Raw genomic sequence first — 22,384 nt, forward strand, 5'->3', positions numbered from 1 at the left:
CCAGGCACACCTAAGGGAGCCCTCCAATATGGCCCTCAGGCACAAACAAGTCACTTTTCCCCCACTCAGATAAACTCAGAGTGAAGCCTCTGGCAGGCTGTCCTCACCTGATAAGAGGGGAAGGGAAAGGATCAGGGAGGGGACCATCAGACCAGATGTCTTAACCCCAGGGTAAACGATGTCACTGAGAAATCTGGTGGTAGCTGATAAGAATTGAAAGGGGGGTCAACAGCCCCCAAATTTAGTATAAATAATAGAGCAAGTGTACAGACATTCAGCCAGCCCATACTAATGCCCTCACGCTGAGAGCCTGATGAGGACCTGGACTGACATCCCAACACTTCTCATCATTTGCTGATCCTCTACATTTTCCTCATCTCAAACTCTACAGCCACATCTTGCCCCTGGGGAGAGCTGCAACTTCTCCCCACAACCCTCTCCTCAATCGGCCCTCAGCTCCACCCCAGAGAAGCCTGCCTTGGTTCCTGACCTGATCACCTGAGTGGGTGTGCATCTGCTGGACTTTGAGCCTAAGGCTTGAGACTTTTGATCCAAAGCTTGAACTCAGCATGCAGAGGGAATGTCTGTCATGAGCCTGTCATGATTAAGTGCATTTGCAGTGCTTAGAATTAATCTAGGATTGTTTGCTGTGAATTAATTAATCTAGAATTGTTCGCTGTGAACTGATGATGCGTATTGCAGTGCCTAGCATTAAGGATTGTCGTTTTCTTGGTTAAGAACCTATAGAGTGAAATTGTATTGAGTGATCTGAGTGAATAAAGCATTGACTAGGGCAGAAACGGATGGAATTCTTTATTTCTCCCCCCACCCCAACTGCCTAAGTCACACCTTTTGCCATCATAACACTGAGTCACAAGAATCACAAGTTCAGGGCCAGCCACAGCAATCTAGCAAGGCTTTAAGAGACTTAGCAAGAACCTGTCTCAAGGTAAAAATAAGAAGGGCTGGGGGTGTAGCTCAGTGACAAAGCACCCCTGGGTTTAATCCCCAGTACTGCAAATAAATAAGTAAAACTGAAGTGACATTCGCTCTCACCTGTGCCTCCCCATCAACATTCTGTATGTGACAGCTTGTCTTCCTGTTCCCAGGCCAGCGTACAGCACCCACCCCTTGGTTGATACTCTTTAACAGGAACTTGTAGCAATAGTTGCTTAAAATAATACTTGAAGCAATACTTACTGCAGTACACATGGCTATTCTCTTCATCTGTCCTGTTTGGCACTCCGTTGGCCAAATTTTTCTGTTCGGGAGATCGAGTTCCCATACTCGAATTGTCCCACTATAAAGAAAAATCACAAATGGATATCCATTTAATTGCTTCGTCATCTCTTCTACATTCTCTGTATTCTCTTGAAGAAGAAGCTGAAGAGAACATTTCTGAGTTTTTTTTTTTTTATGATCTAGCACTCTACTTAAGATCTTTCACTCAATCCTCACAATAACCCTAAGAAGTAGGTTTTCTGATCTCTCCAGATCATCTCTCTCAATGACAGAATGCAGAGCTTGTACACAGCAGAGTGGTAACTCACGCCCATCAGTCATTCACCTTGAAGAGCATGTTCCACTTTTCTATTCTGACCATAAAGACACCTAAGCAAGGAAAGAAATGCACAGAAAACCAGTTTAAGTTTCTTTCCCTCTTTATTTTTTGTGTTCTCCCTTCCTGTCTTTTAATTGACAAGTAAAAATTATATACATCATGAGGCTTTGAGATATATACGTATATATACACATATACATATACGCTATATACATATACACACACATTGTGAAGTGGCTAAATCAAGGTATTAAACATACGGATTACTTCATACACATTTCTTTGTGGTGAGAATACCTAAGATCTACTCTGTTTGCAAAGTTTGATACAGTGTTTCCTATATACTGCATAAACATATTGCATATGTATATTGTAAATACACATTATATGTGTATATGTATTAACTATAGTCACCATGATGCACACAATCTGAGGGTCCATCAGTAGATGAGTGGATAAAAAAAAATGTAGTATATATACACAAGGAAATATTCAGTCAGCCTTAAGAAACCCTATCATTTGTGAAAATGTGGATGAACCTGGAAAGACATTATGCTAAGTGAAGTAAGATGATCACAGAAAGATAAGTACGGCGTGATCTCACTCATGTGGAATCTAGAAAGTTGAACTCATAGGAACAGAGACTGAAATGGTGGTTACCAGAGGCTAGAGTGAGGGGAGACATTTATTTGGCATACCAAATTAGACAACAGGGATAAATCAAGGTATTGAGTTGTAGGGAAACTTTTTAAAGGGAAACACTTTAGTAGAGACAGTCCTGTCTCCAAGGAAGGAAAATTGAGACTAAGAAACTGAAAGTTTAAGGTAGCAGCTAACACAGTACTTGATATATGGTTGGTATGTAACCATTGATGTTTGAGTTAAGCTGAATAATTATTTTAAAATGTCAAGGTCAATATCACAAAGACTTCAGCTAAATACCTCAAGGCAGAAAAGATTAATTAAAAAAAGATGAAGTTCAGTTTTTATTTTTTTGGCCTCCAAAATGACATGAAGTGTTCAATGTTAAGTGCTCAATAATTATTTTGACTGTATTTTCCAAGTTAAAACAAGGGCTTTTCCCTGGTCTTAATGGTAGGTAGCATTTGGATACTGAAATCCTGGAATGTTTAGGTTATTTCATGGGGACAATATAATGGAATACATGAAATCAAAACTGTGATCGAGGACCCAGGTATATGTGTACCCATGTACTGTGACAGAAACCTTCTTTGAAAATGTTAACTTTCTCTTAACATTTTCAGCCTCACATGAAATTGAAGCAGACTTGGAATATAGGCTACCCTAAAAAATTCTTATTGGTATAAAATTTTTAGTTTTGACTCCTGGTGAACATCACCCATGGGCCTTAAAATGGACCAACTCCTTCTGCATTAGCAGCTGCTGAGGAACAACAACAACAAAACTCCATAAAACAGCGGCTTAGCCAAGCCACTCTGCAACCCTGAAGGGAGCTGAGTCATCTGTGGCTTCAGAAGGCAGAGGAGGGCATGGTCAGTTGATCTTGCCTTGGAGCACTGTCCTCATAGGATTTTTTTTGGCAGGGGCTGACTTTCACGTAGGCCAGGTAGTTTCACAACTCTCAATAAATCTTTCCTCATAACTAGCCATGGGATAAAGGTATGCAGTATGTCACAGGAAACAGGACAGATGCAGAGCAGCACCAATTCTTTACTCTAGCTGGAAAAGTAACCACTGTGTATACCTTTCACAGAAGGGAGATGGAGATAATGGTGTGTACTTCAACCCTACATCTTCAGATTTCTCACCTTTGAACCGGTACATGACATAAAAAGGAATGCTGTTGTACATGTTTAACCTTCCCTCAAACTGAAATGCTGGTTACCAGACTCTAAACAGGGCTCTGATGGTCCATCTGCAAATAATTCATTCTGTTAGATGCAGACCTCTGTTCAGATGTCCAACTTGGTCACCGTGAGCTGCGTAAAACTGGCCCACTGGAAATTATGTCATATGGCTAATTGGAGTCCAAACTTTTGAAATTCCTGGCACAGTTTGTTTGCAAAATATCATTTCATGAGACCTAAATCAAGAGCAGGTGGTGAGAAATACCAACCGGTAAGTGAATATGTGCAATTGTGCAAATTACTTTGTGAACACAGATTGTTTTCAACCACAAAAAAGAACCTGAGCCAGGTGAGGTGGTGCATGCTTGTAGTTCCAGAGACTTGGGAGACTGAGGCAGGAGGATCACCAATTGGGGCCAGTTTCAGCAACTTAAAAAGATCCTTGTTTACAAATAAAAAAATAAAAGGCATGGAATAATATTGGTCAAACTATATTGTTATATTGTGTGCATGTATGAATATGTAACAACAAACCCCACCATTATGTAGAACTATCATGCACCAATAAAAAAAAATGGGAAAAAGTGAAATCAATAAATCAATAGGGCCAGAGATATAGCTTAGTGGTAAAGCATTCCTGGGTTGAAATCCCAGTACCAAAATAAATAAATAAATGAACTTGAGATGAGTTTAGCAGCTCAGCAGAATCATCTAGTTAGAAATCACAGAATTTTCATATTTAAAATGGTATTCAGCTAAAAGCCTTTTAAGTTTTAGCTAAAAGGATTTTCAATGACTATGAAAGCTATGAAAATTATAATGTAAGGTGTTTTTCCAGAACTAAAGACATGTTCCCCTAAACTGGAATAACCCCATTTTTTTCTGTAAGCAAACGTCATAATGTATGGCTTCTGAAACTCGGACTGTAGAGACATACTTTCCAGCAGTAACGAACATCTCATCCCGGCACCTAGAGAACACCACGGTGGTGGCATTCCCGACATTGAGGCCGGCCGCAGGGCTGCCACAAATGGCATCTCTCTTGGCTATGCTCCATACCACCACGCTGCCAAAACAAGCAAGAAAAGAATGTCAGAGAACATCCAGCTTTCAAAATAAGAAAACAACTATTTTAGTGGCTCGAGAGAGAGAAAAGCAAAATAGGTTACTAACAAAGGAACAAATAAATGCCTAGAGCCCCAGACATCTCCTCCCTCACACTGGGTATTGGAAGACAAATACTAACACTTCAAAACCTTTGAAGGCAAATGATGATGTGGCCAGCCGCCAGTGAGCTCATCAAATTGGGATGCTCAAGGAAACACATTTCCAAACACACAAGGCATAAAGGTTTACCCTCCGTTTATCTTGAGTGAAAATTTTCCTTGAGGAAGTGTTTTAGCAGGGGGAAAAGAAGGAATGTGGATGACCTGAGAGAGTGTCCTCAAACTTGAACATGCATCAGAATCAGAAAGACACATAAATACCCGATTTGATCATTCTACACCATACACATGTATCAAATTATTATATCATACCCCATAAATCTATAAAGTTAAATAATAATTTTAAAAATGATTATTGCAGGTGGCTGCCAGGCCCCTCTCCCCAGAGTGGGAGTTAGGAGGTCGGAGGTAGAACCTGAAAGTTTGCTTTTCTCACAAGCCCCAGTTGATGCAGATGCTGCAGATCTGGGGACCGCACTTTGAGAAGCATTGCTTTAGGGTAACATTTCCTTCTTTCTTGGTGCAATCATACAATTCAGTCCTAAACTGAATTGTGTTTGGATAAGAATACCAAGACTGTTGGGAAAGGAGTATTATGTCAAATGTTTGAATCAAAACATTTAAAGCAAACGAATGCAAATGTTACAAACCTTGTTAATGTAAAAACAGGCCTATCTATACTTTCCTCATTATCTATACATAGACTGTATTATTACAGGAATCACCAACATCATTAGGAGTGAGGAACAGGAAGTGGGGCAAAATCTATAAACCCCTCTTTTTTTCATAGTGGGAAATTGAGAAATAACATCTAAAGTAGAAAGTTGAGAGGTAAACACTTAAACGGTTAAAATGATAACTAGATGATGAACAATAAAAACACAAGTGAAGACTTCATACCCGAGAGAAATGAAAACATATGTCCTCACAAAATCTTTTATGTGTGCTGGGTGTATTGGTGCATATCTGTTATCCCAGATACTTGGGAGGCTGAGGCAGAAGGATTGCAAGTTCAAGACCAGCCTGGGCAATTAGTGAGACATTGTCTCAAAAACAAAAACAAAACAAAACAAAAAAATAAAATAAAACCCAAAACAAAACAAAAAAAAATTATACATGAATCTTCATAGGCACCATTAATAATAATAGCTTAAAAGTGGAAATGGGTCTCAGTGACTTGATATCATACTTTGAGGCCAGCCTCAGAAACTTAGTGAAACCCTAAGCAACTTAGTGAGACCCTGTCTCAAAATAAAAATAAAGAAATAAATAAAAATAAACAAATAAACAAAAAGGACAGGGGGTGTAACTCAGTGATAAAGCACCCTTGGGGTCAATGCCCAGTACAAAAATAAAATAAAATAAAATGTGGAAATGGGGGCTGAGAGTGTAGCTCAGTCACAGAGCATGTTCTTAGCATGCACTATAGGCCCTGTGTTCAACCTTAGCACCAAAACAAACAAAACAAAAAGACCTAGAAATTCATGAACTGAACTAACAGTTGCAGGGATAAAGAAAATGGAGGTATCCACACAGTATTATTTGAATATTATTTGACAACAAGAAATGAGTATCCTGATATATCCTACAAAGAGATGGACCTTGAAAACATTACACTTAGTGAAAGAAGTCAGCCACAAAGGGCCATATATTTTATAATTCTGTTTGTGTGGCATGCCCAGAATAGGCAGGCAAATCTATAGAGGCAGAAAGTAGAACAGTGTTTGCCTTGAGAGAAGAGAGGAGAGATGGGGAATGACCACTAATGGGCTATGGTTTGGTTTTTGGGGTGTTGAAAATATTCTAAAATTAATTTTACTGATGGTTATAAAGTTTAGATATTTTTACATACACTAAAAACCACTCTATTAAATACTTTCCATGGATAAATTTTATAGTATGAAATATATCTCAAAAAAGCTACGAAAAAGCAAGAATCTCGTGGTACAAGTACACACGGAGGGACATTGGAATCGTACTTTTGAATCTTGGGTCCTTTTGAGTAGAAGGACAACAAACACGGTTTCTTTATACACCTTGGCCAGGTATAGCTTCAATTTTTCAGAAACAAATTTTAAATTTAAATATAAATCAGTGGCACCAACATAGTGAGTAAATAAATTTTGGCACATCTGTACAATGGACTTGCATGCATTCAGTGCAAAAAGAGCCATATATATGTCTGTGTGTACATACATCGAGTTGTCCTTGGTGCAAGCTGCATGATAACACAGCATTGATACAAATGTTTCATAAATAGTCTACAAGACATAAAAAGTAAATGCAAACTCTAGAGTGTCTACTATAGTTTGCAGCATTCCTTCCATTTCTCCCCCTTTGTGTAGAATCCAGGTGACTTGGGTAGAATGGACTCCTCCCACAGGTTCAAGGTGACCCTTGGTGGTCCAAAACCAATCATTCAGCAGCAGAACCCCATTTTCCTCACCACAGGGACTAACCAGGGGTAGGCATATTGTATTTTACTAGCAGGGCACTCTTTCACTGGCTTCTCAACATTCTCCAATCTTCTCCAAGCAAATTTTAGATACCCTAAGATCAAGCTTAAAATTACCAGGAGAATAACAGTTTCACCACATTAACCTTGGTGAAGGGGCCATTTTTCTCCCCAAAGATGGAATTTTTACAATCTCCACCCCCACGCCCGCCCCCAGTGATTCCAGTGAGCACCAAAGTTGAGAACAACTGCTTTAAGTGGAGGTAAGAATTGTGTGGGGGTGGGGTGGGGGGGAGGAGGGTTGGTACTGGGAGAATCCAGGGGCATTCTGCCTCTGAGCTATACCCCAGCCCTTTTAAAAGAAATTTGAGACAGGATCTCATTAAGTTCCTGAGGCTGGCCTCAAACTTGCAATCCTCCAGCCTCCCAAGTTGCTGGGATTACAGGCGTGTGCCCAGTTCTGAGGTACGAATGTTAGAGATGATTTTTGGATATGTTTCCCATAAAGACAGTCAAATGGGGATGGTCCACGGATGGTGTGACCTTTGGTTGTCCAAAACCAAAGGTCCTGACCACTTATTCAGGACTATTCAAGGAGGGAGAATCGTGAGTAGATAAGAGAACTGTGAGTAGATAACTACACATAAATGCCAACTTCCTTTTTAACAAAGCCATGAAGCTCAAACAAGGAAATGCTGTATACATAAAAGTGAATGGAAGTATTAGTAGCCAGGCTAATAGATGATATCGCTGGAGACAGGGTGCTTGAAACCTCTGGAAATACACCTGGTAGAAAATAAGTGTGGATAGGTTCTGTTCCTTACCTTCCGTCATCCGGGCCTCCCAGTGACACCAAGTACAGGTCATTTGGTGAAAAGGCCAGAGCTTCAACTTTGCCCTTGTGAAGTGATAACCGAGCCAACAGCTCCCTTTTCTTATAATCCCACAAAATGATATCTGCCTGTGGGCAAGAAGGCTCAGTCAGAGAATGTGCTTTAAAAGAGTCCACTGAGGAGATTGCAACCCCTCTTGGTGAGAGATAATCAGGAATGCCACTTCTCTAAAAAATCAGACCATGCTTTACCAGCAAGCCACAGAGCAACAGAATGGGACCGGTTTTAAGCAGGGTCTTTTGTTCCTATCCATTATCAGCCTTGAGCTGAGACATCTAGCACAAAGACATCATTCCTTCCCTCTCAGCCAGATGGAAGAGAAATGGGTTCAAAGAGAAGTCAAAGGGAAGAGGGAGGGGAAAGGTCCAGGGCAGCCTAGACCAAGGGACTCAAGGACTTGGGGGGAGTGGCATTTCTAGAGAGGTGCCTCTAAGTACAACCACAGGGATTGTTTTCAGTCTGTTCACCTTGAACCCCATGAACGTGACCTGTCCAGAGGCAATGTAATTTCCACTCTTGGAGATGGTCAAACAGGAGACATTGTTTCCATGGCCATGCAGAAATTTTTGCTCCTGAGTATTTAGTGCTTGAATGAGGACTGTGCAGCCCAGAGGATACACCAGATGCTCCTGGTCAGGATGGCATTTGAGACCAGTAGGAACGTGTCCTAAGAGACAGAGATTAGGAATTATTAGAGTCAGGTGCAAAAGTACTTAATTTTTTTTTTAATGGGTACAAAAGAGAACACTTTTGGAATAAACCTTAGTTCAGTGAAAATAAGTGAGGGGCAACAGGTAATTTTATTCCACAAACAAGGTTGGTGTAGTCAATCCCTTCTCATACTTTGATATGCATAAAATCCTAAAAGGATCTTACTAAAATGCAGATTCTCCAGGTCTAAGGTAGGATGGAGTTCTGCATTTTAAAAAAAAATTTGAAGTAAAATAAAATAAATTGAACCCACAGGTGCTCTACCACTGAGCTACATCCCCAGCCCTTTGCATTTTTTTATGTTGAGACGAGTTCTTGTTAAATTGCTGAGGCTGGCCTCAAATTTGTGATCTTCCTGCCTTAGCCTCCGGAATCACTAGGATTATAGCATGAGACACTGTGCCCAGCTGAGAAGCTGCACTTCATATACTCTCCCAAGGGATGCTGGTGCTGATCACGAAACTTCATATTGGACAGGAAGGCCTTAGGGTCAATTCTTGTAATACTGAGAAGCAGAAGTGCATGGAACAAGGTAGTTTGTTTGGGTTGGAGTACAGACATAGGAAGAATGTGAATCTCATACCTTAAATAAGCTTTTGGCAAAGACAAAAATTTGGTTGATGTCACTTAGCATAATGCCTTCCAGGTTCATCTATGTTTTTGCACATGGCATGATTTCTTCTTTTTAAAGACTGAACAATAATTAAATGTGTGTGTGTGTGTGTGTGTGTGTGTGTGTATTTTCATTTTCTTTATTTGTTCATCTGTTGATAGACACTTAGGCTGGGTCCATATCTTGGTCACTGCAAATAATGCTACAGTGAACATGGGGGTGCAGATATTTTATCAAGATACTGATTTCAGTTGGGCACAGTGGCACACACCTGAAATCCCAGCAGCTTGTGAGGCCGAGGCAGGAGGATTGCGAATTTAAAGTCAGCCTCAGCAATTTAGCAAGGCCCTAAGCAACTCAGGGAGACCCTGTCTGTAAATAAAAATATAAAAAAGGGCTGGTGATGTGGTTCAGTGGTTAAGTGCCCTTGGGTTCAATGGGTTTAATCCCCTGTACCAAAAAAAAAAAAAAAGTTATTTTATTTCCTTTGAATATCCACAGAAGTGGAATTGCTGGATCATATGGTAGTTCTATTTTTAATTTTTTGACAACCCTCTATGCTCTTTTCTTTTTTTATTGATTTTTAAAAAAATAAATAACAACAGAATGTATTACAATTCTTATTACACATATACAGCACAATTTTTCATATCTTTGGTTATATATAAAGTATGTTGATACCAATTCATGCCTTCATACATGTACTTTGGATGATAATATCTATCACATTCCACCATCCTTGCTAACCCCCTGCCCCCTCCATTTCCCTCCCACCCCTCTGCCCTATCTAGAGTTCATCTATTCCTCCCATGCTCCCCCTCCCAACCCCCCTGTGAATCAGCCTCTTTATATCAGAGAAAACATTAGGCATTTGTTTTTTGGGATTGGCTAACTTCACTTAGCATTATCTTCTCCAGTGCCATCCATTTATCTGCAAATGTCATGATTTTATTCTCTTTTATTGCTGAGTACAATTCCATTGTGTATGTATACCACATTTTTTTTATCCATTCATCTATTGAAGGGCATCTAGGTTGGCTCCACAGTTTAGTTATTGTGAATTGTGCTGCTATAAACATTGATGTGGCTGTGTCCCTGTGCAATGCTGTTTTTAAGTCTTTGGGGTATAGACCAAGGAGAGGGACAGCTGGGTCAAATGGTGGTGTCAGGTCGGTGGAGGTGACTTAGGACAAAGCAGCCGCGCAGGAAAGAAACATCAATCAGGCACCAACAGAAACGCCTATCAATCAGCGGGATCTCTGGACTAACAATCATCAGGCCTGTCAATCATCAGGACCCCCTGGCCAATCCTGGCCAGCTCCCAGAACCAACTCCAGTGGGACAAGGGACTCTAAAAACACCTATTCCTGTAAAACACCTTTTCCTGTCCCAAGCCCTTCCCTTCCTGCCTAAGCCCCATAAAATCCCAGTCCAGTCCAGCTCCCACGCGGTTTCTCCTCAGACCCTTCCCTGTCCACCCTGTTGGTCTGATCCAGTTCCACCAGAGAGTGATATCTCAAATAAAGCCTCCTTCCGTGGCCTTTTTGAATCTGCCTCCTTTGGTCGCTGCCCGCCTTGCCTGATCTTACAGGTGGTTCCATTCCCAGGTTTCCAAGGAATCTCCACACTGCCTCTACTCTCTTTTCCATAATGGCTGTTGCTATTTACATTCCCAACAGCGTACAAAGGTTCTCTTTTCTCCACGTCCTCAACACTTGGTGTCTTTTGCCTTCGTTAATAGCTATTCTAACAGATGTGAGGTGACACCTCCCTGTGGTTTTTAATTTTTTTTTAGATGTTGATGGACCGTTATTTTATTCATTTATTTATGTGTGGTGCTGAGAATCAAACCCAGTGCCTCACACATACTCAGCAAGTGCCCTACCACTGAGCCCCAACCCCAGCCCCCACCCCCTGTGGTTTTGATCTGCATTTCCCTGATGATTAGTGGTGTTGAGCACCTCTCTGCCTGTGGGCCATTTGTATGTCTACTGATAACTGGCTAGTCAGGTCCATAGTCCAGTATTTTAAATGACCCCAGAGAACATGATGCTAAGTGAAATAAGCCAGACCAGAGAGATACACATTAAATAATCTCCCTTATTTTTGGAACCTAAAAAAGCTGAACTCATAGAAGCAGAGATTGGAAAACGGGGGGAAAGGGAAGATATTTGTCAAAGGATACAGAGGTTCAGTTACATGAGATGAATAAGTTCTGGAGACCTAATGTACAGCCTGGGGACTACAGTTAATGACACTGCATTGCTTATTTGCTGAGAGTTGGTCTTCAGAGTTCTTAATCCCCAAATAAAAAACAGCAACTACATGACATGGATATGTTAACTAGCTTGATTATGGGAATCACTTCATGATGCACACATATGTCAAAACATCATGTTGTTCTTCTTAAATTTATATACTTTTATTCACCTATTACACTTCAAAAACAAACAAAAAAATTAAATTCTGTTTCAATTGTGAGTGATCATAGAGTGTTCTGAGGACATTTGGGTACTTTCACAGTGAAACCTCTTTTTTATTATTAGTATTACTTTTTTTAGTTGTAAATGGACCTAGTGCCTTTACTTTGTTTATTTTTATGCAGTGCTGAGGATTGAATCCAGTGCCTCACACATGCTAGGCAAGTGCTCTACCACTGAGCCACAATCCCAGCCTGAGATTTCTTTCTTCAGGCATCTCCCACCCTCCAAATATTTACCAAGAACCATCTCGACAATGACAAACCTTTGAAATACATTTTAACAGGAAATAGCTTGTCACTCATTTTAGACCAAAAAAATTTTTTTTGGCTATTCTAGAATAAAAACTTTAAAGTTAGCTTAAGTAGGTAAAATAATGATTGTAGTTTTAATAACATGATACTAAATGTAAAGAGTAATTTAAGAAAAATGATTTCATAACAATAATAATTATACATGTACCCACACACATACCCTTTGTTTTTTAAAAAAGTTATGTTTCTCTTTGAAGTCTCCTTTCATGTATCCCAGTAGCATTTCAATTTCTCTTCATCTGGGTCTCACAATATTTCTTGTTACATTTATTACTCATTATTTAAAAATCTTTGTTGTTGCTGCTACTTCCTTCCCCATCAAAAGAGCCACAAATATTTATTAATATAGTCTTCTGGGCTTTTAAAAATTTTTCAATTGATACATAGCAATTGTACATATTTATGGGGACTCAGCATGATATTTCAATACGTGTACACAATGTATAATGGTCAGATCAGGGAAACTGGCTTATCTATCATGTTAGATGTATATTATTTCTTTGTACTGGGAATGTTCAAAATCCTATTAGCTTTTTTTATTATTAATTTAAAATTTTGTTTTCAGTTTTCGATAATACACAATACCCTTACTTTATTTATTTTTGTTTTTGTGGTACTAGGGATCCAACCTCGTACCTCATGCATGCAAGGCAAGTGATCTACCATTGAGCCACAACTACGGCCCCTCTACTAGCTATTTTGAAATATTCAATTACCAGTTGCCAACCATAGCCACCACAATGTGCTACACAGAGAACCTGAGGAACTGCTCCTTCTATGAAGCTTCACCCCTGCACCTGCCAGCCATCCTCTCTCCTTCCCTTCTGCCCCACACCTTCCTGGACCCTGATAACTGCTATTCTATTTTCTACTTCTTTGGAAGAAACTTTTTAGTCTGCATGTAAGTGAGAACGGGTGTTTTTGTTTTCCTGTGGCCTACTGACTTCACTTAACAATGTCCTCCAGCATTCTGATTTTCAAATGAGTCCTCTTTCCTATTAACTCTTCCTGGATTCATTTTGGTGCACTGCATGTTCTCATAGCTAAATGGATTTGTTGTTGGTGTTGTTGTTCAAATGACTAAATGTAGTTTTTTGTTTGGTTTATGGTATGGGGAATGGAACCCAGGAGTACTTAACAACTGAGCCACATCCCCAGGCCTTTTTATTTTTTTTATTTTGAGACAGGGTCTCGCTAAGTTACCTACAATCTCATTAATTTGCTGAAGCTGTATGTGAACTTGGGATCCTCCTGCCTCAGCTTCCTGTGCTGCTGGGATTACAGGGGGTGGGGGTGGGTACTGTGCCCAGCTCAAATGTAGTTCTTGAATAAATGATTCCTTTCATTTTAATTGTGAGTATTCTTCTTCTTTTTTTTTTTTTTTTTTTTTAGTGAAGTAAGTACTTATAAAACTAAGGTTTGGCTAGGCATGGTGGTGCCCACCTGTAATCCCAACAACTCGTGAGGCTGAGACAAGAGGATCATGAGTTCAAAGTCAGCCTCGGCAACTTAGCGAGGACCTAACCAACTAAGGGAGACTCTGACTCTAAATAAAAAATAAAAAGGACTGAGGATGTGGCTCAGTGGTTAAGTGCCCTAGATTCAATCCCCAGTACCAAAACAATAACAACAACAAAAAACAAAATCAATGGGCTGGGGATGTGGCTCAAGCAGTAGCGCGCTCGCCTGGCATGCGTGCGGCCCAGGTTTGATCCTCAGCACCACATACAAAGATGTTGTGTCTGCCAATAACTAAAAAATAAATATTAAAAATTCTCTCTCTCTTTCTCCCTTTCTCCCTCTCTCTTTAAAAACAAACAAACAAACAAACAAAAAAACAAACAACAACAACAACAAAAAACAAAATCAAGGTTTGTGTCTTTCTGGGCAATCTATTTCTCTATTCCTACCCAAAATATATTATTATTTTTCTAAATGCAGGTTCCTTATAAACAATTATATGGCCATCCATATGGAAAAAGTAAAATTAGATCCCTATCTCACACTATATACAAATAATACCTTCCGGGTGGATCAAAGACATAAGTATGAAAATAAGACTTAATGTTTACACAGATGTAAGACATGACTTTTTAACCATGTACAAAAAACAGCAAACATAACAGAAAAGGTTGATATATTTATCCAGTCATGTTAAAAATTTCTAATTACAGGGCTGGGGATGTGGCTCAAGCGGTAGCGTGCTCGCCTGGCATGCATGCGGCCTGGGTTTGATCCTCAGCACCACATACCAACAAAGATGTTGTGTCTGCCGAGAACTAAAAAATAAATATTAAAAATTCTCTCTCTCTCTCTCTCTCCTCTCTCACTCTCTCTTAAAAAAAAAAAAGTTTCTAATTACAGAAGACAAGATGAAAAGAAAAACTCAGACCAGGAGAAGATATTTGTAATATATACAATAGACAAAGGATTATTGCCATCATATGTAAAGAATCCCTACAAATTAATAAGAAAAACACAAACTTCTCAACAGAAAAATGAACAAAGAATATGAATGGACATTTTATGGTGAAGGAAATTAAATACCGTGTAAACATATGAATATATATTCAACTTTGCAAATAAGCAGAGAAATACAAATTTTATCCAAAATACTATGTCATATCCACTATAATGGCTACAATTAAAGAGTCTGACAGTAACAGGCATTGGTGATGGTGTGAAACAAAGGCAACACTTACACAACTGCTTGATGGGAGAGTAAATTGGTAGAGTTGCTCTGGAAAACTGTGTTAATATTGATCATGGTTGAATATGTACATGCCCAGGACTAGCTATTCTGCTCTTAGGTATATAACCTGCCCAGAAATGACCTTAACATGTAGGTGTATATGTCTTCATAATTATATATATTTTTTGCACTTAACAGTTAGGACTCTTGGTTATAATTAAGAAGAGTCAACTCTGGCTTACTGCAGCAAAAAAAAAAAAAAAAAAAAGAAAGAAAAAGAAAAAAATTTCATGGGAGAAATATAAAAAGCTCACAGAATTGAAAATGGGCAGGACTATGAGAAAGCAGGACCAAGCAACATCAACTAAGGAACTCACACATTCCACATTGCTCAAAATTCAATGTAACACTTGACTCCTGCAGCACTCTGCTCCTCTCCATTACTACATGGAGAGGGGAAGTTCTGAGTGGGCAAACCTGATTGACTTAGCTTGCTATAGACCATCTTTCTAAATTGGTTATTCTCAACAGGAATATCTGCTTCTTAGGCTCTCATCAAGAACAAAAGACTGCTGGGTACAGTGGTTTGTGCACACCTGTAATCCCAAGCAGCTCAGGAGACGGAGGCAGGAGGATCACAAGTTTGAGACCAGCCTGGGCAACTTAGTGAGACTCTTTTCACAATTTAAAAAACATCAAAAGGACTGGGAATGTAGCTCAGTGGTAGAGTGCTTCCACAGCATAGGCAAAGCCTTGGTTCAATCCCCAATTTAAAACAAACAACGCAAAAGAACTACCTGCCTTGGGGTTCCCCTTGAATAGAAATGATACTCAGAGACGGAGTAGGCAAAACTACACGTGTCCACCTCAATGAATGTACTGTGCTTTCCTCTCCCAGGGTCACATACATACTGCTTCTCGCCCACCCTCTCTAACACACACACACACACACACCTACACCCCCCGCCACACACACTTTAAACTATAATTGGCTCATATACTATTTGGTAAATAGGATCTTTTTTTTTTTTTTTTAAGAGAGAGTGAGAGAGGAGAGAGAGAGAGAGAGAGAGAGAGAGAGAGAGAGAGAGAGAGAGAGAGAATTTTTAATATTTATTTTTTAGTTCTCAGCGGACACAACATCTTTGTTGGTATGTGGTGCTGAGGATCGAACCCGGGCCGCACGCATGCCAGGCGAGCGCGCTACCGCTTGAGCCACATCCCCAGCCCTGGTAAATAGGATCTTGCACACAATATATCTTTGATATCTTTCCTTGTTATTCCACATAGATAATATCTCATTTTTTTTCTGATTTTCATCTATTATTCATATTTTCAGTCTTTGACAATTTGAGAAGTAACGATGTCATTGTTTTAATAGCGTTTTAAATTTTCTGGGTAAATAGTAATTTATATTTCTTAGGTTTCTTTGCCCATTCTCAATTTTACAGGTGGCAGCCAGAGCCTGTGTAGTGTAAAAGCAGCCACAGACAACGCATGAACAAATGCTCATTCCAATAAAACTTTATGTACACAACAGACAGTGGCCCACAAGGTTTAGTTTGCAGACTACTGATCCATTTTTGTTGTTGCTACTATTTTAAGTTTATAGGAGCTCTTGGCATCACAGAAAAATTATTTATCTCAGTCAATTGGTAAAAGTGACCAAATTCTTAATAACTTTATAAAATGTTTTCATACACAGCCCAGCTTTATTTGGTTTGCATATGTGTTAGTCATCTTTTTGTTTCTGTGACCAAAATACTCAACAAGAATAACTTAGAGGAAGAGAATTTATTTTGACTCATGTGTCCGAGGTTCAGTCCATGCTCTGGGTCAAGTCCATTGTTCTGGGCCCAAGTGAGGCAGGACATCATGGCTGAAGGGTGTGGTGTAGGAACAGTGTAGCCATCATGGCTGGCCAGGAAGCAGAGAGAGGGATGGAGCCACAGGAAGATACACCCTTCCAAGGCACCCCCTCAGTGACCTATCTACTCTAGCCATGTACCACCTGCCTAGCAGTTTACCATCCAGTATACAATGGTCTGATTAGATTATAGCTCTCTTTATCCAATCATGTCACCTCTGAACATTCCTGCATTAACATAAGAGCTTTCAGGGGACATCTTATACCCAAACCAAACAGCTTATGTAAAAAAATTCTTGTCAAAATATTATACCTAGAAGAGTCAAGTACAATTACATATTTTCACCTTCTTTTTTTTTCAAGTTCAACTTTTTTTAATATTTATTTTTTTAGTTGTAGTTGGACACAATACATTTATTTTATTTGTTTATTTTTATGTGGTGCTAAGGATTGAGCCCAGGGCCTCACATGTGCTAGGCGAGCACTCTACTGCTGAGCCACAACCCCAGCCCTCAAGTTCAATTTCAAGTTTAACTAGGTACCACTACCATGAGTTCTAGTTCATGATAAAAGTGGTCTTAGTTTGCTACAGATTTGCATCTGTGTGACATCCAAACTTAATTATCTGGCATTTAAGCCCTCTGGCATCTAACCCTAGGTTCTCTTTCCTGGGGGATCCTGCCAGTCCCTGATACTGAAGCTATTGCCAATTCTCAAACAGGCCCCATACTCTACACTTTTTCTTCTTTGGGAAATGTATGATGACTGATTTTTTTCTTTGAGTTTCATAGTTCATATATTTTTCCAGTTTTCTAAACTCTTCTTCTTAATCATGACTATGGATTTATCTCTATTCTCAGCCCATAGTGTACTATGTGGCATATTATGATTCTAAATAAAAGTATGATTGACTATATGAAAAAATATAAATGATCACAAAAAACAACAAGATGAAAACAATTCCATTAACTTGACCATTCTGAAATACTAAGAGAATTAGTAGCTACCATGGAAGACGGGATGAAACTTACCATGTATCTGCTCCTAGAGTTCTACCAAATAGCATGAATTCACTTGCTTAGCTCTGTGTGGCTGTATGCGGCTCACCAGGGAGCCTTTGCAACTCATGGGAGGCCACTTGATCCCTACACCAGTGATCTCATAACCAGTTCCAAGTTCTAAAGATGGTTAACATCCTAGATGTATGAAGTGTTGCTTTCTGTCAGAGACTGTTAAAGTAAAACACTCAAGGGGTATGTCCTAGAATATGCTTAAAACTTGCCAGCGATTATTCTGCATCTACATGATTATAATTTTAAAATTTTCAGACATCACAACACTTTTTAAAAAGTTTGCTTTTTCTAAAATTCAATTGTTTTCTCCCATCCCCCAGACAAACCACAACAACACAAATAAAAAAAAAAAAAACCAAAACACACGGCATCTTTCCTCTTGGTGGGAGGGGAAAGTGTTCTGGGGATTGCACCCAGGGGTGCTCAACCACTGAACCATCTCCAGCCCTTTTTATTTTTTATTTTGAGACAAGGTCTTACTAAGTTGTATAGAGTGGCCTTGAACTTGCCATCCTTTTGTCTCAGCCTTCTCTTGCCGCTGGGATTACACCTCTTTAATTAAGTGCACAAGAAGAAGCAATCACAAATAAGATGTAAGACCAGTGGCCAGGCTTCTCCCCTGATCAAAAACATCTTTCCTCTCACTCCCCCTGGCGTCCCATTCACCTTCTATTTTGGTTTGAAATCTTCACCCTTGAGAATCCCCTCACCGACACTTACTCATTCATCGGGGTCCAGTGAGGACACATTTGGTCCCTTTTAGGTGCTGGCGCTTATTTGAGCAGTTGAAAAACCATCCCACTCTCTGAGGCTCGGGATGAGGAACTGACTCTCCAGAACCCTTGGGCGAGCGAAGCTACTGGCTCCCGCGAGCTTGCTACTGTCCCGACTGCCTTTCAGGTGCCGTCCAGGGTCTCGCCATCCCGGTTGGCACTGCACGACCTCGGGATTCCTAACCCGCCTTCCCCGTGGAGGCTCCAAGTCTCACCATTGAAGCCGATGACAGCATCAAGCTCCAGCTCTCCCACCTCGGCCTCTGGCGAAATTTCCTTGTTCATCACTGGAGAAACCGCGCTCAGTCTTTTTTCAGCCCCAGCGGGTACAGCGTCTCCTGGTCGTTATGGTAACGAGTGCGCGCATGCGCGCCAGGTCCACGCCGGCGCAGAAACTCAAAAAAAAAGAAATCAGAATTCTGAGTTTTATTTGCAATCTTGCAAATATACGGAGGGCTTCCTTTTTCTTTCTATTCTCTGGAAATTTGGGAGCTGGGAGCTGGGGTGAGCACTAACTGCACGGAACGAATTCCTCCCATTTCCTTGTAAAAAAGCCTGTGACCTTTTGGATAACTATATAATTAAGCACCTAATGGCATTTAAAAAAATACTTAAATATAGAGTATTTTTGCATCTGATGAGTAGACTTATGCAATAAAATAGTATGCAACTGATACTGCATTGGGCTCCTAGTTTGAAGCAAGTTAAAACAATTCTTAAAAAGATTTTCGTGAAAGTTTATTTGAAGGTAAAACTTACATATCATAAAATTCACCTAACGTGGGTTTTAGTAAATATATACAGTGTACCCCTATCGCCACGGTCCAGTTTTGTTTTGTTTTGAAAGCAGGATAAAAACTTCAGGAACAGCAGGCTTGAAGCGCTTTCACCTTCTGGACGGGGAAATGCTTAGATTCAGCTCAACAACAACTTTAATTGCGTCAAGTAGTTCGTGTCTTTTAGTGGAAAAAAGATTGCTCCAACCTACTGTCCTCACAGGGAATGCTTTTCTCACCGCCCCCCCGCCCCCCCGCCCCCTTATAGTCTGAGCTGCTAGTGGACGAATTCACTTGCAAGCTCCAGGCGGTCGCGCACCGGCGGAACCGCGGAGAGTGAGCCCTACGAGCCGCCGTAGTCAGCTGCAGCGAGCAGGAAGTGTCCGAGCTGCGAGCGGAGGCGTCACGATGGCACCGGACCCCTGGTGAGCCCCGGGTGAGGGCGGCAGTGCTCTGAGGGACCTAGGAGGAGGCCCGGCTTCCAGCGAGCGAGGCAGTTGTTCAGCATTGAGGCTGGGAGGCCTGTCCGGGTGAAGAGTAGCAGCGAGGAGGACCCTTCCCCTTCTGAGGGGGACTTAGCTGCATCCCGCGCCACCCTTGGTCCTTACATGGGTGGCCCTGGAAGGATATGGGGTAGACTTCTGGGATGCTGAGGACCTGAGCCGAATCTTAAGAGTATTTCTCCAGCCCTTTTGGGCAGCATCTCGCTGCAGGGATTTCCCGCCCATCCTGGTCGTGGGGCTGACTGGCGCAGACTTCTCTGGACTCCTCCAAAAGTGAGATAGCAATAATCTTTTTTCTTTTTCTTTTTTTGTGGAATGTCAGCCCATGCGCTGAACTCCATAGTGGAGAAACCAAAGTTTATAATCCATAGTCACCAGCTAGCTAATAACTAGCCAGAGGTAGATCTTGTGGGCCCTTCAAAAACTTGTAGGAATCTGCGAGGGAAATGATGCTCTTGTGATAAGGCATTTTACCCTGCCCCTCGTGTCATGAAGACTTTCGTCAGCAGCTACTTCTGCAGAAAAACAACAACTAATAAGGATAATTTTTTTTTTCAGCCACTCAGTCCTGAGGACTGAAGGATGAAAGATACAAATTGTGATCCCAAGAAACAAATTGATAAACTTAACAGACTTGATCTTTCTCTTTGGTAATTTATAACATTGTAGCTCTTTAAAGTTCTTGTTGGAGTGTATCTTATGCTGGTGATTCTCATATGTATTATTATTAAGATTCACGCAGTGTGTGTAGCAGGAGAATGGATTCCAAGGTCAAAGTCGGATTTACCTGGAATGTAGATTATCTAGATCAATTGCTGAATTGAACTCTACCTTTTCCACCTAATTTTAACAATTGTGTATACCTCTGGTAGAAAATTTGGAGATTAAATATTTGCAGAGAAGAAAATTAAAATTTGTAATTAAAATTTGTAAAGCATGTCTGTGTGTGTGTGTACAAAGGTTAGAGCTTAAGCTCTATTATGTGAAAATAGCTGTCATTGATATTTTACATTGAATTTATTACTCTAACCTTTGTACACACACACACACACACACACACACACACAAACATATGCTTTACAAAACAAGGAAATTTCTCCATGTCACCAAATATTAAAAAAAAATTTTTGTAGTAGTAGATAGCATGCCTTTATTTGTTTATTTTACCCAGTGCCTCACACATGCTAGACAGTACTCTGCCATTGAGCTACAGCCCCAGCACCATCACCAAGCTTTTTTGTAAATTGTCTAAGCTGGCCTTGACCTTGTGATCCTCCTGCCACAGCCTGCTTCCTGTCTGGGATTATAGGCATGCACCATCAGTGCAGGGTCTGAAAATATGATTTTTATGGTGCATATCAATGATATGAATGATCATTATTTATTTTAGGTTTTTGGTCTTGTTTGTTGTAGTTTTCTATTGCAAATCTATCCCTTTTTTTTTTTTTCCTTTGGGTTCCCTTTACAGAAGTAGAAGCATTGGGTTCAAGATACAAATATTTTTAAGGCCCTTGATCTATCTTGCTAGATTGCTTTCCACCTAGTGGAGCCAACTTTTAGAACTCAAGAGATAAGGAGACCCTTGCCCCCACCCCAGAAAACCAGATCCTACTATAACTTTACCTTTGTTCTACTGAATGTCATTGACCATTGATGACTTCCTTTCTCCTGAGTTGTGTTCTAATATTTAGAAATGGAACATAGCCCGTACTATTTTAATGCCCTATCAAAGCAAGTGATAAGCTCTGTAATATAAGTAGCAAATGATTACTGTCTCTGAACAGGTTCTTGCTGAAGCTTTTAGTCTTATTGTTAGAGCAGCTTATTTGTTGATGACACAATATTTATGGAAAAATTATTTAAACCTTAATAATTTTATATTCTGAGGTTGGACTTTTTTAATATTGATAGTATGCTGTGGATTTTTTTGTTTGTGTTTTTAAAATCGTCATGGAAGGTAAAAGATACATGAAATAAAATATTGTAATGGACCCCTTCATACTCATCATCAGATTACTATAATTATCAATATCTGTCCTTGTTTGATCTCTAGCCTCCACATCATTTTTTCTTTTCTAGATATATTTTAAAGTAACTCTCATAAGTATATTAATTTAACTGTATATTCAGTGTTTGATAAAAATGAGGACTGGCTCATAGTCTGGAAATTTCTTTTATGCTTCCGTTTTCAGTTTCTTAGCCTATGTTGTGGTATCACCTTCCTCTTATTCACTTGGGCCTGAAAACTAGTCATTTACTTTTTTTACATTCACTCCTCAAAACAGTCTCCATTGTTTTTCTTTTCTTTTTTTCTTTCTTTTTTTTTTAAAATGTATCTGCCTCCCCTCCACCTCCACTGCCCCGGACTATTTCTGCTGTAGTCCAGCCCTATGTAGCTCAATACCCTGCAGATTGTACATATTGGTAATTGGATATAGAATTGAATAACCCAAGAAATCTACTGGTCACCTGTCACTACTCTCATGTTCTTACATTACTATTTATATAAATGGAATTCAGATTAATTTTCCTAAACCACTACTTGAGGCACTAGTGTGCTTGATACCATGATGAGCTTGCCTATTATCTGTCTAGAGTTCAGTGGCTCCCAAACTTTG

At 40.0% G+C, this 22,384-nt stretch overlaps 2 protein-coding genes across 2 annotated transcripts in view; one reads left to right on the forward strand and one right to left on the reverse strand.

The window, feature by feature from the left end:
• The window catches only part of Cfap52 (cilia and flagella associated protein 52), a 50,281-nt gene extending 31,509 nt beyond the window's left edge, over window positions 1-18,772 (reverse strand). Inside the window, exons 1-5 of the mRNA XM_026390646.2 lie at window positions 18,703-18,772; window positions 8,432-8,631; window positions 7,896-8,032; window positions 4,328-4,456; window positions 1,201-1,300 (exon numbers count right to left, since the gene is read on the reverse strand). Coding sequence (XP_026246431.1) covers window positions 1,201-1,300; window positions 4,328-4,456; window positions 7,896-8,032; window positions 8,432-8,631; window positions 18,703-18,772 — 636 coding nt within the window. The remainder of the gene's footprint in view (window positions 1-1,200; window positions 1,301-4,327; window positions 4,457-7,895; window positions 8,033-8,431; window positions 8,632-18,702) is intronic.
• Window positions 18,773-19,623: 851 nt separating this feature from the next.
• Window positions 19,624-22,384, forward strand: part of Stx8 (syntaxin 8) — a 259,053-nt gene continuing 256,292 nt past the window's right edge. Inside the window, exon 1 of the mRNA XM_026390528.2 lies at window positions 19,624-19,688. Within this exon, the coding sequence (XP_026246313.1) occupies window positions 19,672-19,688 (17 nt within the window). The 5' untranslated portion in view covers window positions 19,624-19,671. The remainder of the gene's footprint in view (window positions 19,689-22,384) is intronic.

Source organism: Urocitellus parryii, chromosome 7 (genome assembly GCF_045843805.1).
Source record: "Urocitellus parryii isolate mUroPar1 chromosome 7, mUroPar1.hap1, whole genome shotgun sequence".
NCBI lineage: Eukaryota > Metazoa > Chordata > Mammalia > Rodentia > Sciuridae > Urocitellus > Urocitellus parryii.